The sequence below is a fragment of the Orbicella faveolata genome, unplaced genomic scaffold (genome assembly GCF_042242905.1).
Source record: "Orbicella faveolata isolate gen_17 unplaced genomic scaffold, um_ofav_v1 contig_27, whole genome shotgun sequence".
In the NCBI taxonomy this organism is placed as follows: Eukaryota; Metazoa; Cnidaria; class Anthozoa; order Scleractinia; family Merulinidae; genus Orbicella; species Orbicella faveolata.
Genome location: NW_028301555.1, coordinates 2,967,501 through 2,990,000, shown reverse-complemented (window position 1 = coordinate 2,990,000; position 22,500 = coordinate 2,967,501). Strand labels below are relative to the sequence as shown.

The window sequence follows — 22,500 nt, the reverse complement described above, 5'->3', positions numbered from 1 at the left end:
TTGGTAACCAGAAACCTTAGTTTGATTAATTTTGTTTTCTCTTGATTTCACTAACAACATTAGATGTGTCAAGGACCATTACAGCAGGACTCGGAAAGAGCTGGAGTCTCACGTGGGAAATGCCAAGATGATGTAAGAGTTTTTCTTTACACTCCAAAGCTAGAAATACAGTGAAAACCCGCAGCTAAGTACCTAGTAATTTAACAACCTACAGGCTGAAATTTGGCATTTAAATACCCAAAAATATAAAAACCTGTTCAATCTGACCTCGAAAATTCTAACTCTCCTTCCTCGCATGCATACATTTCCTTTAAAGAAGTTCTGAGAATTTGATAGCACATCAAGACGATATTCCTTTGTTGATAATCTTGCTTATTCTCGTCACCTGTACTCATTACAATATGCACAAGTTAAATACACAAGTGTTACCTTCCCGGTCAGCGGTGTTTCAGTATGCGCATGCGTCAGGATTGCACGTGTTCTTGGACTAAAGGGCGTTATAGTGGGTTTGCGTTTAGTCAGCGTTTTCTTGAGCATTAGCGTTTTTTTGAGCGTGGAGACTCTTCTCAGAGGCTGATTCCCTCCCCTGTCCCTCCCTGTCTTTCCACTGTTTTATCAGTGTGATGGGTGCCTGGTTTTCTTCCTTCCGCTTGGGAGCTAATGGCTGGGTTGCCAGGATTTGCCAGCCATAGCTAGCCGTGGGAGCGGTCTCCATCTAGCAGCTGGCTGCCGATTATGGAAACTCGGGGATGTCTCAAGCACCCAACTTAAACTTTGCGAGGCAGTTGTTAATTGATTGTTTAAGGAGAAATAAGATTTGGATCATTATTCTGAGCTAGAGTTCTCAGTGTTTTTTTTTCCTACATCCAAGTCACTGTTGCAAGCCAGCCAGTTCTCTTGTAAAACCAAAAGGCTATTCGAGGTGTGAGGTGAATGGGGAGATTTGTCCCACCCCTCCTCAATCGCTAAGGTTTGACTTACAAAACTGGAGTAAAAATTATAGGTCAGCTGAGATCTAAGCTTCTTTTCTTCACCAGACTGGCATCTCAAAAGCCCTGCATGAAGTTGGTTCACTGACCTAACACTTGAATTGTTTCTAATCAGCTTGTTGTTGTTTTTTATTTTTCAGGAGGTCATGTTACTCTAACATGCTGTACAAGACATAAACTGTACATATATATGTTTTTATTTGTGAAGAATAAAAATGAAAGATATCTTTAATAATTATTCTTGAAATTTACACTGAGTGTAAAAAGGTTATTGTTTTGTTGAGCTTTTGTTTTTTGTTTGTTTTACATTTGCGAATGATATGGATCACGCTAAATGTGACAAACTCGTGAACAAAAAAATAATTCTGCCGAACAGGGTTCCTGGAATGTCGAAAGAGCACTCGTCAAGATCAATCCTGTGTAATGGACCTTTTTACATACGTCACGCTTTTCTGATTTTTTTTTTTTTTTTTTCATTCAAACAAAAAATGAACCTCGCCGCTCATTAGGACCCGTTGCAAAGTCCCGAAAATATGGGTCCTTGGAAACTATGGGAACTTCCCAGTTTTTACAAAGTAATGTATGCCATGGGGCAAGCATCGAATCCTGGCATACATTTCTTTCAAAAAATTGGCAAGCTTAGGGTCCCATCACCCGACTTCCATGTCTTTGCAACCGATGTTTGTGAAACCCCGCTTATTTGTTTACTTTGGCACGATAAATTTGATGTGTGGAAGTGGTTCTCTGTTTATATACAAGACACGAAAAATTATTCATATTGCGTAACATCGGTCCATTTTCAGGATCTTTAAAAATCCACGGCGGTCATGGGCAAGGACCCTTTGCATTAATGGCGCTGACATTTGAATAACAACACTTATACATCCTAAGCCTCACATTCATGTGAAAAATCCCTTTTTTTGGAAACATGAGTGGGAGGCTAAGGATGTACAAAGTATTGATTTTCAAATTTAGTCGCCATTTATGCAAAGGGTCTCTGGTGTACAATACCAAGAATTGACAGAGAACTACACTATACATTTTACTTTATTAACCTTGTATGTTACTTCAGCTAAACTTACACACACTGCTAATTATGCGGTCAAACTTTACTAACAACTATTTTGCTTATTTCAAAAGTCCAAATCACTGACCATTGTAATAAGAAATCAATTACCCGTCATTTGGCTAATCTGACCTTTATAACGGTTGCCACGGAAACAATCCTACAAGAAATGATTGCACTTTGCCTGTTTTTTCTGTGCTCCTTGTCAGTCTCCTAACATCTCAGCACCCGTCCACACTACGCTGGAGAAATTTGAAAAGAGAGTGTTCACTCCGAAAAAGGCTCAAATGTTTTCCGTCCACACTACGCCTGAGAAATTTGAATAGGCAACAATCATGTGCGGCAGAAAAGCTCAAGACGTTATCGTTTTCAAAAACCTCTGTTTTCAAAATGTTTCCGTCCACACTACTCCATAGGAAGTTACAAATGCAATTATCACCGGTCATGTTGGATTGTTTTTGAGAAAACCTGGGTCAGGGAAATCACATGATTATCGTGACGTCATCGTTTTCGTAAAGCTTCGTTTTCAAAATTTTTTTCCTCCACACGGAAACGAAAACCCGGTGTTTTTAAATTCCTCCCGTTTAAAGAGCGTTTTCGAAAGGCTCCGTTTTCGAGATGGATTGGTGTGGACGGTAGGCCTCCCCGAAGGAATAAAGCTGCGTTTTCAAATTTTTCCAACGTATTGTGAACGGGGACTCACACTGACGTCTTCGTGCCACTATGGCAGCTGAAAAGGTCTGCACGAACATAAGCCGCCTAGCTTAAACAATTATGGTTTGAATGCTTTAGCAGATGCAATGTTGGTCTTACATGATTACTTCTAACTACAGAAAGTCCTATAACAAATCTCTTGTTAGGGAGCTCAAGCAACGACGACGGCGACGCTGATGACAACGTCTTGAAAAACAAATACATTTAGATTTTACTAGAGTCCCAATCTCTAAAGGAAAAGCTCTGGAAGCGAGATTGAGATTTTGTCTTGGAATTTCGAGGTTACTTGGATCTCTTCAGTTCACCTATCGGTCTAATAACATGTTCAAGTTAAATAGGTATCGGCAGTGTTAATTCCAAAACGGGAAATACGAAGAATTAGCCGTCATGGTTCACGTTCTCCAAACAGGCAGAACTTGGTTATTTCACATTGGTGTTTAGCAAAACATGGCTAACAGTATTGTAAAAAGATTTAAAGGAACGTGCACAGCAAAAGTTCTGCTCCTTAAGCCTTTGTTTAGTGACGTTGTCGTTGCAGTTGCTGTCGTAGTTTCCTTTGCCTCCCTAATTAACTAAGCTAGCTGGGAATCATACTGAAAGAGTATCGACATTTTGTTTGTTTAGTTTGTTTGTTTTCTTTCCTTAACGCCCGTTGTTAATTCATAAGGTCAATAGCTAGGGCAAATACACTTAATGGTGCTGTTCTGAAGGTAAAAAAGGTTTGCTAAGATCAAACCTCACTGCAATGAAAATCAATAAAATCAGTCCTTATTAGTTACAAGTACAAATTCATATGAATATCCGTTGTCGAGTTCCGTTGGGTGTTCTCGCTATATACTAGGAGGCTCCGCCCCAAAGGGGTACCTTTTTCACGCTTCAGGCATATCAAAGGGTAGGAATGAAGAAATAGGAAATCTATCATCTCGACTCCCGCCACAACGTAAAGTGAACAAATAATATGTTTTTTGGATTCACATCTCTTGTGGTAATGCTTGATGTTCTCCCGTAATATTGTTCATTAACATCATTTAGAGGGTTCATAAAAGGGATGCAGCGTTCTTTAGTGAGTATGTAAAAGGGATACCTTTTTTCAATTAAAGGTATATGATAGGGCTACCTTTTCTGTGAAAACGGTATACAAAAGGTAAGGGGTTGGACCTTGGGGCGGAGCCTTCCCAAATAAAGCTTTGGAGAGTACATTCCCCCTCACCCTCGGAAGGGTGAATGTTTTAGAGTTCCTCGAGGGACAAATGCACGCTTTTGTAGCAAAACTCAGTGACAGATGTTTCTGTTGGTTTGCGGCCGCCATGTTGGTGCCCATACGGATGGGCACCAGCATGGCATCTCCATACAAATCTCTATAAATTTGGGTAAAAAATTTCTCCGCATTTCTCGAATAAGAAAAATTCCTGTGACCAGAATTTTGGCGAGATTCTTTGCATATTTACCTTCTTTCATTTCCCAGATTCTGGACTTTATCTATTGACCGGTTTTGATTTTTATTTTGATCTGTTTTGAATTGCGTGACACTGAAAACCAGCAATTAGGGTTTTCATCTGTAGTCCCTTGTCGTGTCAGATAACAGGACGTTCCAAAAAAAAAAAAACAAAATAGGAATGAAAAGGAATCCAAGTGCGAGCAAGAGAACAAAAAGGTCTTCAAAATTTTTTGCCCGGGTCTCACTCTGTCTAACACTTGGCCGTAGGAAATATGGGTTTGCTCACAATCCCCACTCAAATTGTTAGAATACAATATAAAACAATCCTTACTCACCGTTTGGTTATGCTGTTTAAGGCATTTATCAACAATTCTCAAGTCGCGGCAACTTGCTGCTACCTAAGGATGTACTCTCTGTCTTCCTTGTTTGGTTGCACAGTTTTAGGGTCTCTCTGACGTTCTTAAGGCATTCGTCTCCTTTACTGCACTGTTTAAGAGCTTGATAAACGTTAGCCAAGTTGTTGTAGCTTCTCGCTACAGCAACGTGTACCTCGCCGAAAATCTTTTTCCTGATGATCAGTGCTTTCTCGAGGTATTCTTTTGCTTCATTGTACTGTCCAAGATTCTGATAAACATTTCCCAAGTTGTTATAAATTGATGCGACATCGGTATGTTCCTCGCCGAAACTCTTTTTCCTGATGATCAGTGCCTTCTCGAGGTATTCTTTTGCTTCGTTGTACTGTCCAAGATTCTGATAAACATTTCCCAAGCTGTTATAACTTGATGCGACATAGGCATGCTCCTCGCCGAAAATCTTTTTCGAGATGATCAGTGCCTTCTTGACGTATTCTTTTGCTTCATTGTACTGTCCAAGATTCTGATAAACAGTTCCCAAGCTGTTATAACTTGATGCGACATAGGCATGCTCCTCGCCGAAAATCTTTTTCGAGATGATCAGTGCCTTCTTGACGTATTCTTTTGCTTCATTGTACTGTCCAAGATTCTGATAAACAGTTCCCAAGCTGTTATAACTTGATGCGACATAGGCATGCTCCTCGCCGAAAATCTTTTTCAAGATGATCAGTGCCTTCTCGAGGTATTCTTTTGCTTCATTGTACTGTCCAAGATTCTGATAAACATTTCCCAAGTTTTTATAACTTGATGCGACATCGGCATGTTCCTCGCCGAAAATCTTTTTCGAGATGATCAGTGCCTTCTCGACGTATTCTTTTCCTTCATTGTACTGTCCAAGATTCTTATAAACATTTCCCAAGTTGTTATAACTTGATGCGACATAGGCATGTTCCTCGCCGAAAATCTTTTTCGACATGATCAGTGCCTTCTCGAGGTATTCTTTTGCTTCATTGTACTGTCCAAGATTCTGATAAACAGTTCCCAAGCTGTTATAACTTGATGCGACATCGGCATGTTCCTCGCCGAAAATCTTTTTCTTCATGATCAGTGCCTTCTCGAGGTATTCTTTTGCTTCATTGTACTGTCCAAGATTCTGAGAAACAGTTCCCAAGTTGTAATAACTTGATGTGACATAGGCATGCTCCTCGCCGAAAATCTTTTTCGACATGATCAGTGCCTTCTCGAGGTATTCTTTTGCTTCATTGTACTGTCCAAGATTCTGATAAACAGTTCCCAAGCTGTTATAACTTGATGCGACATAGGCATGCTCCTCGCCTAAAATCCTTTTCGAGATGATCAGTGCCTTCTCGAGGTATTCTTTTGCTTCATTGTACTGTCCAAGATTCCGATAAACAGTTCCCAAGCTGTTATAACTTGATGCGACATAGGCACGCTCCTCGCCGAAAATCTTTTTCTTCATGATCAGTGCCTTCTCGAGGTATTCTTTTGCTTCATTGTACTGTCCAAGATTCTGATAAACATTTCCCAAGTTGTTATAACTTGATGCGACATAGGCATGCTCTTCGCCGAAAATCTTTTTCTTCATGATCAGTGCCTTCTCGTGGTTTTCTTTTGCTTCATTGTACTGTCCAAGATTCTGATAAACATTTCCCAAGTTGTTATAACTTGATGCGACATAGGCATGCTCCTCGCCGAAAATCTTTTTCGAGATGATCAGTGCCTTCTTGACGTATTCTTTTGCTTCATTGTACTGTCCAAGATTCTGATAAACAGTTCCCAAGCTGTTATAACTTGATGCGACATAGGCATGCTCCTCGCCGAAAATCTTTTTCAAGATGATCAGTGCCTTCTCGAGGTATTCTTTTGCTTCATTGTACTGTCCAAGATTCTGATAAACAGTTCCCAAGTTGTAATAACTTGATGCGACATAGGCATGCTCCTCGCCGAAAATCCTTTTCGACATGATCAGTGCCTTCTCGAGGTATTCTTTTGCTTCATTGTACTGTCCAAGATTCTGATAAACATTTCCCAAGCTGTTATAACTTGATGCGACATAGGCATGCTCCTCGCCGAAAATCCTTTTCGAGATGATCAGTGCCTTCTCGAGGTATTCTTTTGCTTCATTGTACTGTCCAAGTTTCTCATAAACAGTTCCCAAGCTTTCATAACTTGATGCGACATAGGCATGCTCCTCGCCGAAAATCTTTTTCGACATGATCAGTGCCTTCTCGACGTATTCTTTTGCTTCATTGTACTGTCCAAGATTCTGATAAACATTTCCCAAGTTGTTATAAATTGATGCGACATCGGCATGTTCCTCGCCGAAAATCTTTTTCAAGATGATCAGTGCCTTCTCGAGGTATTCTTTTGCTTCATTGTACTGTCCAAGATTCTTATAAACATTTCCCAAGTTGTTATAACTTGATGCGACATAGGCATGCTCCTCGCCGAAAATCTTTTTCAAGATGATCAGTGCCTTCTCGAGGTATTCTTTTGCTTCATTGTACTGTCCAAGATTCTTATAAACATTTCCCAAGTTGTTATAACTTGATGCGACATCGGCATGCTCCTCGCCGAAAATCTTTTTCCTGATGATCAGTGCCTTCTCGAGGTATTCTTTTCCTTCATTGTACTGTCCAAGATTCTGATAAACAGTTCCCAAGCTGTTATAACTTGATGCGACATAGGCATGCTCCTCGCCGAAAATCTTTTTCTTCATGATCAGTGCCTTCTCGAGGTATTCTTTTGCTTCATTGTACTGTCCAAGATTCTTATAAACAGTTCCCAAGTTGTTATAACTTAATGCGACATCGGCATGTTCCTCGCCGAAAATCTTTTTCGAGATGATCAGTGCCTTCTCGAGGTATTCTTTTGCTTCATTGTACTGTCCAAGAGCTCGATAAACATCTCCCAAGTTGCTATAGCTTTCTGGTACCTTCCATACACAACTTGCAGTATAAATCTTGGTAGCCTCTTCATGGTATAATATTGATGATTTATACTGGCATGTCATTGATAATGTTAACCCGTGCACACTAAAAACATTTGCTTTGACTATGTCGCCCTCTCGTGTGTTACTTAGATATTGAACAAAATCACAGGCTGACGTTGAAAATAGAATTGCATTGGATAAATTACTAAGGCTCTGAAACACAGTAGCAGTTGAGCAAAGCCACGAAGCAACAATGTCGGAAGAAATGAAGGGTGCTAACTCCTTCACCCAAACAACTTCAGCAGGAAAAGTGCTTGTAAGAATTTCATACAACACTTTGCAATGAGTTGTAATTCGACGCAGCATTACGCAGACGTCCCCACTTTCATGTAAACGATTCTTCTCCGACTTAATAAGGGAGTAAAAAACCTGAACTGCTACAGATAAACACTCATGCTTCTCTGTAACCTCCATCAGTGACATTTTGCTGAGTACTTGATGAACAACGTTATGCACTCTTAAATAGCTAGGTGCCTCACCTTCACTGTATAAACACAGAATTAAGGAAGAATTTAAAATCTTTGCTTTGATTAACTCGTCAGTCTGTCGCGAGGTGCTATTATTGACAAAGTTAACAGCTGCTTGAATTGGGACAGGTTCCGAATCACATAGCGAGAGAAAGAGAAATGTCTGGCGAAGAACTTCGTCGCTTTTCAAAGTTGTATCTATTGCCAATTGAATAACTTCAGTCATCTTTTTCGGATACGCAAGATTCACTTGAGTAAGACGTTCTTCTGTTACTTCACGTTCGACATCCGCAAGTGTTGTCAAGAAGTTTGACCAGTCATAGGTTGAAGAACGACTCACAAATTGCACGTAACATGCAGCGGCTGCTAAGGAAAGCGGCTGATAGTCTAGTTCCTCAGCAACCGTTTCAACTTTCTCGTTATTGGACATTTCCGATAATTGTTTCAATACCTCCACTGCGTCCTCAGGCTGCATTCCTTCACTGAGTGACTCATGGTAAGTATGAGGAGCATTTGTAGGAATCGCACTGCTATCTTGAGTTGTAATCAGCACCCGACCGTGACCCCACTCTTCACTGGCAGTTCGAGGTAGGTACTCATAAACCAAGGACAGGTTAACAACGTTGTCTGCTATTATTAACCATTTTGAGAACTGTTTAAACTGCGGGAAAATTAAAGACCGGAGTTGCTGAATTCTTTCCTTGAGGTTGGCTTCTTCCGCGGTAGCCAGGTTGGTGAGGGCGTATTCAGTAATTCCCAACTGTTTAGCCTGAGTGAGGTACGAGTCAGCTAGCGTTTCAAGGGTTTCAGCATTCAGGGTTACAACGAACATTAAGCCTTCACTTTCTCCTGATCCTTTTGTAAAGAACTCTTCTCCAATTTGACGCGCAAGTTGAGTTTTGCCACATCCAGGATTTCCTGATAAATAAATGGTACTGACCGCTCCATTACTTCCATCGTCAAGCTCTTGCATTTTTGCCATGATCCTTATGACGTCATTTGAACGGCTGATGATTTGGTGAGATGGCTTGAAAGTGAGATTACAAAAAGATTCAACTTTAGAATTAATTTCTTGCGTAAGACATTCAACCTGCTCTTCCTTCTCCTGTATCGTGTCCTGTGCCACTTGTAAATCACATTTGACTTCTTCTAATTCCGATTGAAGATTAGCAGCCTGTGCCATCAAGTTGTTTACTTCTGCCGTGGGAAAGCTCGTCTGGTTTTCAACCGCCTCTATATCACTGATCGGAAGACTCAAAGAGTTGAACGCCAGCAACACTCTTCCGACATAACCCCTGAATTCAGCATCAGTGAGTTTCGCCTCGCTGATATGGGCAATGTCATTTCGGACTAGGCGAAGATCATCGACTTCTTTCTTGATGGCTGCACTCAGCGTTGTGCCAATGCTATCTGAGAACAGGATCACGAAAAACAAACAGCTGCAGTCCCACTCTGCCGTGTTACCGTTTTGTATAGTCGCCAGATATCGTGCATTCTTGGAGCGGCTTTTTCTAGACTCCTTATTATAAAAGTCTAAACCATTTTTTGGCGTGTCTTTCCATTCTCCAGGTGTTGTTTTGAATAGGAAATCCCATTCTTGCTTGAAGACTTGTCGCAGTCCTTTCGCAACCAAATTAAAGGCGATGTAACAAATGCGAAAATAGTTCAGTTGCTCTAAAGTGTACTCCATCGTCGAAGATCCTGCAGTGAAAATACACCCAGGTTTTAATGGTGGCTTTAACGTCAAGTTGTTCTTTTCTACTTTTTCCATTTATTTACTTATAGGTGCGTATTGTAACGATAAACGCTCCTACGCAGACATTGAAGGAATTGTGTGACATGTCTCAATGTGCGTGATGAAACTAAGTCATGCATACGGTACACAACTTGCAGGACTAATTTGACTTCGAACTGAAGACGGATGATCTGACGGTTTGCTCTTTTTTTTAATTTAAGTTTTGAACAGGGTTTGGGTGAGTTTGATAACTTTCCTGGCCATTTTGTTTCACCTTAACGTCAGGAAGGTTTTCCCTTAGGTATCTGTTTCCCCTCAGTTTTGTTCGTTGGGACAATTTTCTTCATCTTTCTTCGTTCGCGTTTGTTGACGATTCCAATAATAAGGACACCGTCAATGAACGAGGTACTGCCCTTCCCTCCCTTCTTAACAATAACAACATGGTCCGTCGCTTACTTGACTTGAAATTGGGTATGCAGCGATTATGATATTTATGAATCAAGAAGGTTAGAGAGCTGCGAACTGGGCCTGCGAGGTAAAGTGCTCAGAACTACTTTGTTTCTTGATGAAAAGCTCGGATAGTGAAACAGGGGAATCTTTCCAAAACAATGGTCACGCGAGTGACGTAAAAGTTCGACGTTTCGTGACAAAGTGTGCGGGAATTTTCCCAGTGACATGAGTTGTTGATTCCACCGGGATTGCCATGCATGTCACACGTGTATTTTACACAAGGTCAACAACGCAAACTGAATTAAGCGTGCAGGTGGGATGAAAAAAGAAATCGACATCAACGCTTTTTTTTTTGTCACTGAAACAAATTGTCTCACTTCGTACTGTTAGAAATAAATATAGACCAGTAGGGAGAATTTGACGTTCGCATCTCTACCTCCCGTTCCTTGACTTAAAAAAAATAGGCGAGCAAGTTATAATGGCAGAGTCATCGCCGTTTTTTCGCAATCAGCGTTCTTGTAACGGTTACCGTAGATTTTTAAATGTAGTTTCGTTTTGCTGTAACTCTATTGAGCCACCGGGGTAAGTGTTAGCCATCATGCATCGAACTGGTTACGTTTCTTTCGTTTAGTTTCATGTTTGTTCATGCCTTTGCACATATTTCTAGGTTTCGAAGTAATTACCGACGAATGGAATTAAATTGTTATGACTAAAGCGTCAACTGATACTTTGATAACGGTGAATTGTACAGCGAGCGAAACATTCAAACCCGATGACAGTGACGGATGGCTGAAGACGCCAAGAGTCAGAGACGCGCCGCGAAAGGCCGTTTTAAAAGAAAACTCAACGAACTCAGGAAATCAGTCGATGACGATAATTCAGTAGAGATCGTCAAACGAAATTACAATGAGCTAACCGTAGCTTGGAGGAACGTAGAATCCAAACATGATACGTACACGATACTTCTGGAAGACAGCGAAGTGAAGCGAACGAAGAGTGGATATTGGAGTTATAACTATCGTTTAGCGAGGCAGTGGAGCAGTACATTCGATATGCAAATGCAAAATTGGCGAAGGAGATGGCCGTAAAACAAGAAATCGATCGTCAAGAGCCGACTAAATTAGATTTCAGTAAAACTAGGGGGATGATCGATCAAGCATTTGTAAAGCGAAACACGACTGAGGCAGTCTTCAAAACACTAGTTGATGAGGCGGTTCATTTGCCGGATTCACACGACGCTGGCGAAGACGCGATTCCGGCTCTTCGTAAAGTTCAGCAAGCGTTAGAGACATCATTAAGCAATTGTAAAGCAGCAAATGATAAGTACTTGGAGTTCCTGAGTAGACATGAAGCATTAATGGAAGTTGGATGGATTTTGTTTGTACAAAAGCAATACAACAAAGTTATCGACAGAATTGACTCGCACATGGCTAAAGTCAGCCCTAAAAGTCATGACCAGAAGACTAAGGCAAAGCTGAGTAATCTACGTTTGGAAAAAATCGGTCCGCAATGCGTACATGTGTGGCTTACAAGTTGTACTTTTAATTATGATACAACTGAATTATCATGAAAAAAAAATGAAAGACACTACTAAGATTTTCAACTCCAAAGGTCAGTGATCGATAGTAGAAGGTGAAAATATGAGGTATTTTAGAGAATAGGGTGCTATTACAGAGAATCACAAAGTGTGCTCATGTGACTGGGGCTTCCAATTATTTAGTTTTATCGTACTAGTAGTTACGATATGGTAAATGAGATGCTGCTGTATTGTAAATGTATTTGCTAATTTGCGAGTAATTGAAACTTATTGCTTCAACTTATAACTAAAAAGATTAATAGGCCCTGATAAATATATCCCAAACCAAACTTTTAAAAATAAAAAAATAAATATTAATTTTTCTTTAGGGTTTAGCACACTATTTGTGAAAGTCAGCAAAATCAGCAAAAGATTAAGACCGAGTTTACCAGAGGACCAGGCAGGGGTGATACATGCCATCTCTCCTTTTTGGATGAAACTCTGCCAGATTAAAGGTATTACCCAACAACTCTAAAAGACAAAGTGGGCCGGCTTTGTGTTTTTTCCCTTAGGAGTTAGACCACCCCCCCCCCCCTGGTTTTTTGCCCAAAATCCCCAAAATGTCACTAAAATAAGCATCAAATTTAAACACCGCTCCTGCTTACAGAATTCATTGCATTTTATTGGTATTTCACAAAAATAAAGATTGGACCTATCTTAGTTCACACCAGGAATTTCAAGTCATATGAAGTGACAGGTGTCAATCAAGGAATGTCATTTCCTACCCATGTCGCACAACATTTAGCTATAAGGCAAATTAGCTGAAATTCTGACTCAAATATTGCTTAAGTCCAACTTTCTAAATCAAAACTAATTTCATCACAGTTTAGAGTGACCCTTGGCCTGATGAAATCAAGAATAAAATTTTTTGTCATCTGCTATTTTTTGGTAACAAAAGCCGTTCAAACAACATGACAAGAGGCTAGTTTTAACAAAGAGACAAGGGCGAAATCTAAAAATATTAGATATTATAGAATCAGTTTATCAAAGTTATTTCTATGTTAATGTCATTAACAAAGTCTTTGAATATTATTTTGGGTAGTGGAAGCTCAATGAATGCAAAACTCTTTGCAATATCCCTAACCCTCGGACGTACAAGGCGGGGGGTGGGGTGGATGCCATCCCCCCAAGAAGGTATTTTCAAAATTTTGAAGAGACGATCTACTCTAAGGGGCTGAAACTTTCATTAGCTGTTCATTCATCCTTCGCGGATATTTTGATATGTCAATTGTGTGTCCATCATTTTTTATGTTTCCATAGCAACCACTAGTTTTATGTAGGCTTGGCCAAAAATCAACTTTTTTGACATAATTCTGTATTTTTTCCAGTTTTCTTCATCGAATTCCAGAAATTCACTAATTTGTACATTTCATAAGCATTCTGGCTTGATTTTGTATCAATTTCCATTATTTCTTGACTTTTTAAGAAAAAAGTAAAATCCAAGATGGCGGATCCACGATGGTGGGTCAAATGGCGTCATTTGGCATCATATGACGTCACAACCAACAAATATGGTATCACTTTGTAGAACAAGCTCAGGGCTATCTAATCAATGTAAATTTATTTCGCTGTACCTAAACAGAGCGCAAACCCAAGAGGGTTCCATCCATTTCCCTCTTATACCACGGTGGGGGTACTAGTTAGCTTGAACATCCGAGGGTTAAAATAACAGTGCAAAACACCTAAATTCTATTTGTAGAATTTAAATATGGGAATAAAGGGCCGTGATGTTTACATTCTAAAAACTTGACTAGTTAGATGAGACTTTTTCTAGGCAAACGTCACTTTTTAGATTACCCTTGAAACCCTGCTCGGGCATCATGGGCGGGTCACATGCTTGATGTTGCAATTGATTATTGTCAACTCTTGCTTTACACTAGGCATACAAACTCATCAATCCTGAGAGGTATTCTTTGCTGACACTATTGTTTGCCCTCATATATTAACTCTTGAGCTCACCCAATGAATATCCATTTCATGCGAATCGAGTCAAAAAACATCTATGATTTTTTTACTTTGCTGCATCAGGCAGGCAAGTAAATCTTGATTAGTATAAAGATAAACATTGTGCATATAATTTTGAAAGCATGGGAACAAGAACCAAAGACCTTGATCAGCAGCATATAATATCACTAAGTGATAATTAATAGTTTGTTGTTGTTATTGTTATTATTTATTATATTTATTTATATTTATTGTTGTTATTATTTATTATTTATTCCCGCTGCGTAGGGAATTTCAATCTCTATTTATGATAAGAATGGCTTCGATGTTTTGCTCAATTGTAACTTTTTTTGAGAGAAAAGCTCGACAATACCGGATGTTACCTTTGTTCTCATCTCATCCGCTCACCTCCCAGCCTTAGAGAGTGCACAGGCATTAAGATCGTCAGATATGATTTCAGTGATCCACAGGCTGGAAAGGATCTCTGTGACAGAGAAATTGCCCCAATGCAGAGCCATGTGCGTTGTAACATAAATGAAGGCCACGACATTAAAAGTGCTAGTGATATCCTATGGCGGGTTAAGGGGTGTCAGGCATCAATAATATTGTTAAGACTCAAGAGTCAGGCCAGACCTTGAAGCACACAATGTTCGGAATCCTGTCTCTAAAATTTTTTAGCTTCAAGTCCGGAGGTTTGAAAGTGTAGAAGGCTTATGATATGGGCCCTGGTAAACGTTTCACACCTGCACAGGAGGAATGGATTTGAAAGACCTCAAGGGCCTACAGACCTATACATAGAGCAGCCCTCAAATGTACTGCGAGAGAGACTGCTACTTTTACAGCCAGGGGTTTGACAAGTGTCAGATCCAACAACCTCAGTCTAGGCATAGTTAATAGAACGGGATTAATATGAAACTCAACAAAGTTCTTTGATGTATGTTTTTGTTCTCTTTTTTGGCCTTGACCATGCACAAAACACAATTGTTGTATACTACTGACCGAGTAACTGACCAATAGAAACGTTTTGGTTACGTAATTCATGCATAGTGCATGAGTGCAAAAAAAGATTTTGCACGGTCGTGGACCTTCCAACACAAATCTTGGCATCTTTGTTTGCTCCTTTGTTGTTTGCCGGGCTTCATAACCATTCCCCTCTATTGACTTTGGTCTAAGCTGGAGTACCCGTCGGATCCGCTCCGCAAAATATCCGCTCTGCAGACTAAAGTTGAGCTGGCTGGGAATCTTAGCAATAAACAGAATCTTGCTGAGAATTTAGCTTATCGAGAGCTAGCTAGCTGGAAAATTTTTTTGGTGTTCAAATAGCTTACATTGTGGTTTTACAAATTTTACAGCTGGAAATTACATTCCGGATGCAATCACTGACTGAAGTGTATCACTTGACACTCTCTGACTGCTTGACCTTTTGTTTGAAAACATGCTTACAATATAATGTTAGTTGTTTATTAAAGTTTTATTTACCAGCAAACAATAGAAGTCTGTTCTGCTGTCATTTATAGCGTAAAATTAGATCGCTTTCTTTTCCCTTGACGCTCCTTTTTCCCACGTTCAGTTGTATGTTTTTAAACCACCGTTGATCCGGTCGCGGAAAATCATCGTCTGTTCTGCTTTCATGTTCTACCGTGATACAACTGGTTATCTAGTAATGGCGTTTCTTCGTTCGTGCAGTCTTTTCACATTTTTGACTGGGGCCCGGTGAGACTCCGGTAACCTCGTAATATTTTGGAACTAAAACACAGTTCCCGTATAATTTTGTGTCCAACGGTCGGTTTCAAGCGCGGTCAGATTTTGCCGACCAGTTGTTTGAGGGTTTGGCTGCCAGAGAACTCTGAAGACTCCACTGATAAATTCAAAGGTTCAGGTAAGAACTACTTTGGAGTTGAACTAGTTGAATCAGCCTATGTATTTAATATTGATAATATTAAGCAATGTGTGCGGGAAAAGCCGGCGCAGTTTTTCAAACTGTATTCGCCACTGTATTGTATTTCAAACCCAACGGAAAGTGCAGCTTCAGTGAAGACAGTGAAAGCAAGAAAAGGCCTAATATGTCTCAGAACTTGGAAGGGTTTTGGAAATTGTGAGTCCATTCATCCACAGTGATCCTACTTCCAAGTGTAATTTCAATTCTGTAATTTTAACGACCAGTAAAATCCCATCCCGGTGCTGCAGTCGACGATGACCGCTTTTTAACGCGTCGAACGTTAAAACATGAGCTATTGAAACACATTTGCCGCGTCTTGGACAAACTGACGAGATATTGAAATGATCATTTTTTCCCGGTGTAAGAAAGTATTGTTTCCATCGCTTTCTTTACTGAAGTCCGATCATGTTCTTTGTATAACTGAAGGCTGGTTACCTATTGCTGCCTTTTGGTATCGCCGAAAATTTGCCCTGAAAGAGCTGTTGACCAGCACACCTGATTGATCTAGTTCCATGCTAATTGTACTGTACTTTGGCATTTAAAAGTAGGCAATCATATCATTCCAGATTTCGTTCTTTCGGTGCCGATAGCGCCAGGACAGTAATGTGTAATTTAATTTCTTATGCTTTCCCATTTGTTAACGCGCGTGTTTTTCGCACATTCAGTTTCTGTCAGAGAACAAGTTATTTTGCATGCCTGCGTTGCTACCGGAATTGGAGACATTTCGCCTCATTGTCCCTCTTTTTATGATGGCACAGACAGTGATTTTGTGGTGGAACGATTATCGCGCGGTTCAGTTCATGTAGCTTAATGGCAAAGCGCGAAACATGGCACACGAAAAAATAGGGGAGGGATGTGGCACCAGTTCACACCATTCACTGAATTCACGCTTCTGGGTTATAGTTTGATGACGAAATGAGCGGTAAAAAATTATTCCACAATTATTGCTTTCTTAAACAGTTAAATCCTTGCTTCTTTGACTTGCCCCAGGGAATGTAATTTTCAGCAATTTAACATCAGTTAAAATCTAAGACATTTCATTGAATACTCTCATGAATGAGCTATTTTTGTGAACATAGTTCTTGATCTAGATTTTACATTGAGGGGCCCGATAGTATCACCAGCTTTGTATATTATTATGTGTCCGTGGCTGTATGCGTATTTGGATGCATGTGTGTGTGTGTGTGGAGCGGGGAGGACGCCGGTATAAGAGAGATTGTGCAGTATGTTACATTTTCTAAAACATATCATTTTTCAGGTGTAAAATTAATTGCGTGAACTATAAGAAGCACAGCTAAAGATGCTGCAAACGTTACCTGATGTCATGGACTGCTACCCAAGAAAAGATGAGCAAATTTGTTGATGAAACCACGAGATTAAGTTTGTGATCTTTTATGCTGATCGTCCAGTGTATATTTATGACATTAGATTGATCTGATTGATACATTTTGTTAACGAGTCTCTAGACGTAATGATGCTGTTAATAGCAATACTTCAGTTACGGTGAACGGCCTATAACATCCCAACAATGCCGGGGTCTTTGCTGCGAAACTTTGCACTTAACTGTGTGAAACTTTTACGGTGAACGGCCTGTAACATCCCAACCAAACCGGGGTCTTTGCTGCGAAACTTTGCACTTTTAGAGAGGCTATCTGACGAGGTTGGCATACGTGGTACTGCTCTGAATTGGTTTAGATCGTACTTGTCTGATAGAAGTCAGCGCGTTTCTGTACATGGGGTTCTTTCTCGTCCTTTTGACTTGAACTGCGGAGTACCTCAAGGCTCATGCTTAGGGCCTCTGTTATTCATAATATACGTGTCCAAGCTGTTTAAGATCGTGGAAGATTATCTACCTGATGCTCATTATTTCGCGGATGATACGCAGCTGTATCTGAGTTTCAAACCACTTGGTAGCACTGCTCAAGCTGATGCTATACAAGCTATGGAAAAGTGCATTGACGCGGCGAGGAAATAGATGATTCAAGATCGGTTGATGATCAATGATGACAAAACCGAGTTTTTGTTGGTCGGCACACGACAGCAGCTTGATAAACTAGATTCGTGTTCCATTACCGTGGGCAATAATCGTATCTGTCCACGCCCATGTGTCAGAAACCTTGGATCGTGGTTTGACAGCAACTTAAGCATGACTGATCATATAAACAAGGCTTGTAATGCGGCATTTTATCATTTGCATAATTTGAGACGTATTAAGAAATACCTATCGAGGGACTCTTTAATTACTTTGGTTCACGCTTTTATAACCAGCCTCTTGACTATTGTAATGGTTTATTGTTTGGCTTACCAAAGGCGCAGATCGCTAAATTACAGCGTATACAAAATGCAGCAGCAAGACTTATTCTTGACATCGGAAAGTTTTCTCACATTACACCAGCGCTTTACGAGCTGCACTGGCTGCCGGTTTCTTTGCGTATTGATTATAAGATTTTACTTTTGACTTTTAAATGTATTTATGGCCTAGCGCCAACTTATCTTAGCGATCTAATTAGTATAAAATCGAATTCATTATATAATCTTAGGTCTACTGGTAAGACCTTATTGGACCATCCCAAGGGAAAGATGCTGTCAACATTGGGAGCTAGATCATTTTCAGTAGTAGCTCCAAAACTCTGGAATGGCCTACCTGTGGAGCTTCGTCAAGCAACATCACTTAACAGTTTTAAATCTCGACTCAAAACTTATCTTTTTAAGAAGTATTTTTATAATTTATAACTTTATTTTATTTTCATGGTAATGTAATTTTTAATTTTGTCTTAAATATGTAAAGCGCTATTGATCAGAATATGTAAATATGCGCTATATAAATTAGTATTAATTTGCTGCGAAACTTTGCACTTAACTGTGTGAAACTTTTACGGTGAACGGCCTGTAACATCCCAACCAAACCGGGGTCTTTGCTGCGAAACTTTGCACTTAACTGTGTGAAACTTTTACGGTGAACGGCCTATAACATCCTAACAATGCCGGGGTCTTTGCTGCGAAACTTTGCACTTAACTGTGTGAAACTTTTACGGTGAACGGCCTATAACATCCCAACAATGCCGGGGTCTTCGCTGCGAAACTTTGCACTTAACTGTGTGAAACTTTTACGGTGAACGGCCTATAACATCCCAACAATGCCGGGGTCTTTGCTGCGAAACTTTGCACTTAACTGTGTGAAACTTTTACGGTGAACGGCCTATAACATCACAACAATGCCGGGGTCTTTGCTGCGAAACTTTGCACTTAACTGTGTGAAACTTTTACGGTGAACGGCCTTTAACATCCCTTCAATGGGTATTTATGAAATTTTTACGGTAAACTACCTCTAGGAATATGAGTGTCTTTGGTTGTTTAGCTTTCAAGTTAAATTAATTTTGTGAAAGTTGTGTTGACAGTGCTTTGCAGTCTTGGGCAAGGCATGAATCAGTGACATGGACTGAGATGCATCACCAACATTCAAGGTATGTATTGTCAAGATTTTTTTTTATTCATTTTATGATAAAGATTCTAATGTGGTTTATACACTTTTATCTCGCAATTCCAGAGTGGGAAGCTCAGAGAAGACAGTTGTCCAAAGAAAAAGAAAAAGACGTTTTTCAATACTTTTGAGGTAAACATGGTGTTACTAATCAATACTAAACCAGCTCCCTTTAGTTGTTTTAGGGAGCTGGCATAACCCTTTATTTTTCAAAAAAATCATTAGAAATAATTTTAAACTACTAAATCGGGGTAAACGTATAAAGTGTGCTGCTGTTGTTGAAATTACAATCATTATTGGGCTAGCAATGTAGAAGTAAGGCCGATATGTATTAGTAAAGGACTTCAATATTATTTTTTGTTCATTTCCCTTACAGCATTATATAAAAGTAATTTTGCAACAAACATTTCTTTGGTGAAAGCAAGTTTGATCTGAATGTCTACAAGGATTAGAGGGGTCTTATTTTAAACATTAGCGTGAATCATTTTAGATGTCAGAACGTAAAGTGCCAGTGCCAAACTGTCACACGTATGCTGAACCTGGAAGGCATCTGAAGTATCGGAAAACAACGTGCTGGGAGACACCTTGTCCGACCGCTTAAGACATAAATGGTAAGTTGTATTGTTGTTAAGGGATAAGATAATCAAAGTGTAGATTTTGCTCATAGCGGCAAAAATAACCACATATTGCTAATTTATCTCTAATAATAGTCAACAGACAATAGGCTGTTCAATAAAGGTCCTAAACAATGCGTTTGTTTTTAATCTAGGTCAAAACGTTGGCCAGAACATTTTTTTTCGCCTATAATTGCCTTGCTGGCATTTCAAATGTTACTCTTTACTGCTGGCTGGCTACTTGGCTAATTGCCATTTTTCTAGCTCGGTATTCAAAATTTTCATCATGTCTGGCTGGGAGTTTTATGAAATAAAGTCGATCTTGCTAGCAGTGAAGAGCGGATATTTTTTTCCCAGGAAAGTTAATTATTAATGGTAATTGACGTGGGAGCACAGAATCAGTGCTTGGGAAGTCACATCCTAAATTTCCAGTTAAAGTGTCGTTGGGTACTCCTGTCTAAGACCTTGCAATCTATTGAAGAAGAGTCCCAAGTTGTTAAAGCTAGAAGAGTGTATTCTTCCTACTCTGAAGAGAGATTCATAGAAGCATAGCAGTCTTTTGCATTCTGCAGAGACACTTGGATGCGGGCAAACACGTAATGAAGTTAGAGAGGGAAACGGCATAGACAGCATCAAGATAAAATGGGTTGAAATCCCAAACGTCCTTTAGTGATCATGATCCACGTGAGAAATCTCAAAAGGATGGGTCTGAAAACATTACGAAGAGGAACCCGAAAAGAACATTCTTGGAAGGTGAGGGGACAGGACGAAAGTGTAGTGAATGAGTGCGGTAAGATGAGACTGTGCAAGACAGTAGTGGCAGGAAAATGTCCAGCAAAGAAGAGTAGCTTGCTGCAGACCAAATAGCCCAGTACTTCAGCATGTTGTTTGTAATGTACAGAAGTGGCCGACTAGCCATACACCAGGCGTATCTGAATCCGTCTCAAGATGAAGCAGAAGAGATCTTGACCAGGCTTGCAGTACGAAGACAGTACTACTTGCCAGCTACTTTACCATCCACCATATAGAATATGTAACATAGTCTTGTGACCAGAAAAAACAAATCACTTATTTCACAGCGCCATGGAGCTATGAATATACTCAGGAGGTTACTGAGCAGAAAAGAAAACGATAGCCAAGAGCCACTCAAGCTTGTTGAGTGCCTAGAAAAATTAAAAAAGTTCAACTGGCCCAAACCTTGTTAAACCTAAGACACTGGTGCCGTGTATGTTGTCATGTGTGCTCGCCTGGACGCTAGGTTTCAGATAATTTCAGCTACTAGATCTTCTCGAGGCTCAATTTTTCCTCAGAATTGCCATTTTTTCAGACATCTTCTTACTCGCAGACATGCAATCATTTACAATGTGTTGTGCTAACATCTTTGAGGTATAACCTTTATCTGCGGTAAATTCAGTATAGGAACTTTCAGAAGAAAAACGCATTTTCATAAAAGCTAGCTAAAGCTCAATCTCACAGTTGAAGTATTATATACAAACTGTACGTGTTTACCAAGATTTACTTGCATGCCTGATGCAGAAAAATGAAAATTTCAAGGGGTTTTTGAACTCGGAATGAGGGCAAACAATAATTTCAGCGAAGAATAATTCTCAGGATTGATGAGTTTGTATGCTGAGTGTAACGTAAGAGTTGACAATAATCAATTGCAAGATCAAGTATTTGACCTGTGATGATTGAGCAGGGTTTCAAGAGTAATCTTAAAAGCAAGATATACCGAGAAAAACTCTCATCTAACTAGTTAATTTTTTAGAATTCAAACATCATGGCTGTTCATTCCCATATTTAGATTTTACGAATAGAATTTAGGTGTTTTGCATTGTTATTTAACCCTTGGACGTACAAGCTAACTCGTACCCCCACCGTCGTATAAGGGGGAAATGGAAGAAACCCCCTCTGGTTTTTGTTCTGTTAATGCACAGCGTACTAAACTTACATTGATTAGATAGCCCTGAGCTTGTTCTACAAAATGATACCATATTCAATGGCTGTGATGTCGTAATGTCAAATGACGTCATTTGACCCGCCATCGTGGATCCGCCATCTTGGATTTTACTTTTTTCTTAAAAAGTCAAGAAATAATGGAAATTGATACAAGATCAAGCCGGAATGCTTATGAAATGTACAAATTGGTGAATTTCTGGAATTTGATGAAGAAAACTGGAAAAAATACAGAATTATGTCAAAAAAGTTGATTTTTTGCCAAACCTACATGAAACTAGTGGTTGCTATGGAAACATAAAAAAATGATGGACACACAATTGACATATCAAAATATCCGCGAAGGATGAATGAACAGCTAATGAACGTTTCAGCCCCTTAGAGTAAATCGTCTTTTCAAAATTTTGAAAATACCTTCTTGGGGGGATGGCATCCACCCCACCCCCTGCCTTGTACGTCCGAGGGTTAAGGGATATTGCAAAGAGTTTTGCATTCATTGAGCTTCCACTGCCCAAAATAATATTCAAAGACTTTGTTAATGACATTAACATAGAAATAACTTTGATAAACTGATTCTATAATATCTAATATTTTTAGATTTCGCCCTTGTCTCTTTGTTAAAACTAGCCTCTTGTCATGTTGTTTGAACGGCTTTTGTTACCAAAAAATAGCAGATGCCAAAACTTTTATTCTTGATTTCATCAGGCCAAGGGTCACTCTAAACTGTGATGAAATTAGTTTTGATTTAGAAAGTTGGACTTAAGC

General features: G+C 39.7%; 2 protein-coding genes across 9 annotated transcripts in view; one reads left to right on the top strand and one right to left on the bottom strand.

Moving 5' to 3' along the window:
* LOC149107152 (dual specificity tyrosine-phosphorylation-regulated kinase 2-like) overlaps positions 1-1,224 on the top strand; it is a 112,524-nt gene extending 111,300 nt beyond the window's left edge. For all 7 annotated transcript variants that reach the window (XM_089296531.1, XM_089296532.1, XM_089296529.1 and 4 more), the window contains 2 exons: positions 64-132; positions 1,130-1,224. In XM_089296531.1, the coding sequence (XP_089152657.1) occupies positions 64-132; positions 1,130-1,147 (87 nt within the window). In that variant the 3' untranslated portion in view covers positions 1,148-1,224. The remainder of the gene's footprint in view (positions 1-63; positions 133-1,129) is intronic.
* A 3,320-nt stretch (positions 1,225-4,544) lies between these two features.
* LOC149107150 (uncharacterized) overlaps positions 4,545-22,500 on the bottom strand; it is a 114,907-nt gene continuing 96,951 nt past the window's right edge. For both annotated transcript variants that reach the window (XM_089296524.1, XM_089296523.1), the window contains one exon: positions 4,545-9,741. In XM_089296524.1, coding sequence (XP_089152650.1) covers positions 4,571-9,741 — 5,171 coding nt within the window. In that variant the 3' untranslated portion in view covers positions 4,545-4,570. The remainder of the gene's footprint in view (positions 9,742-22,500) is intronic.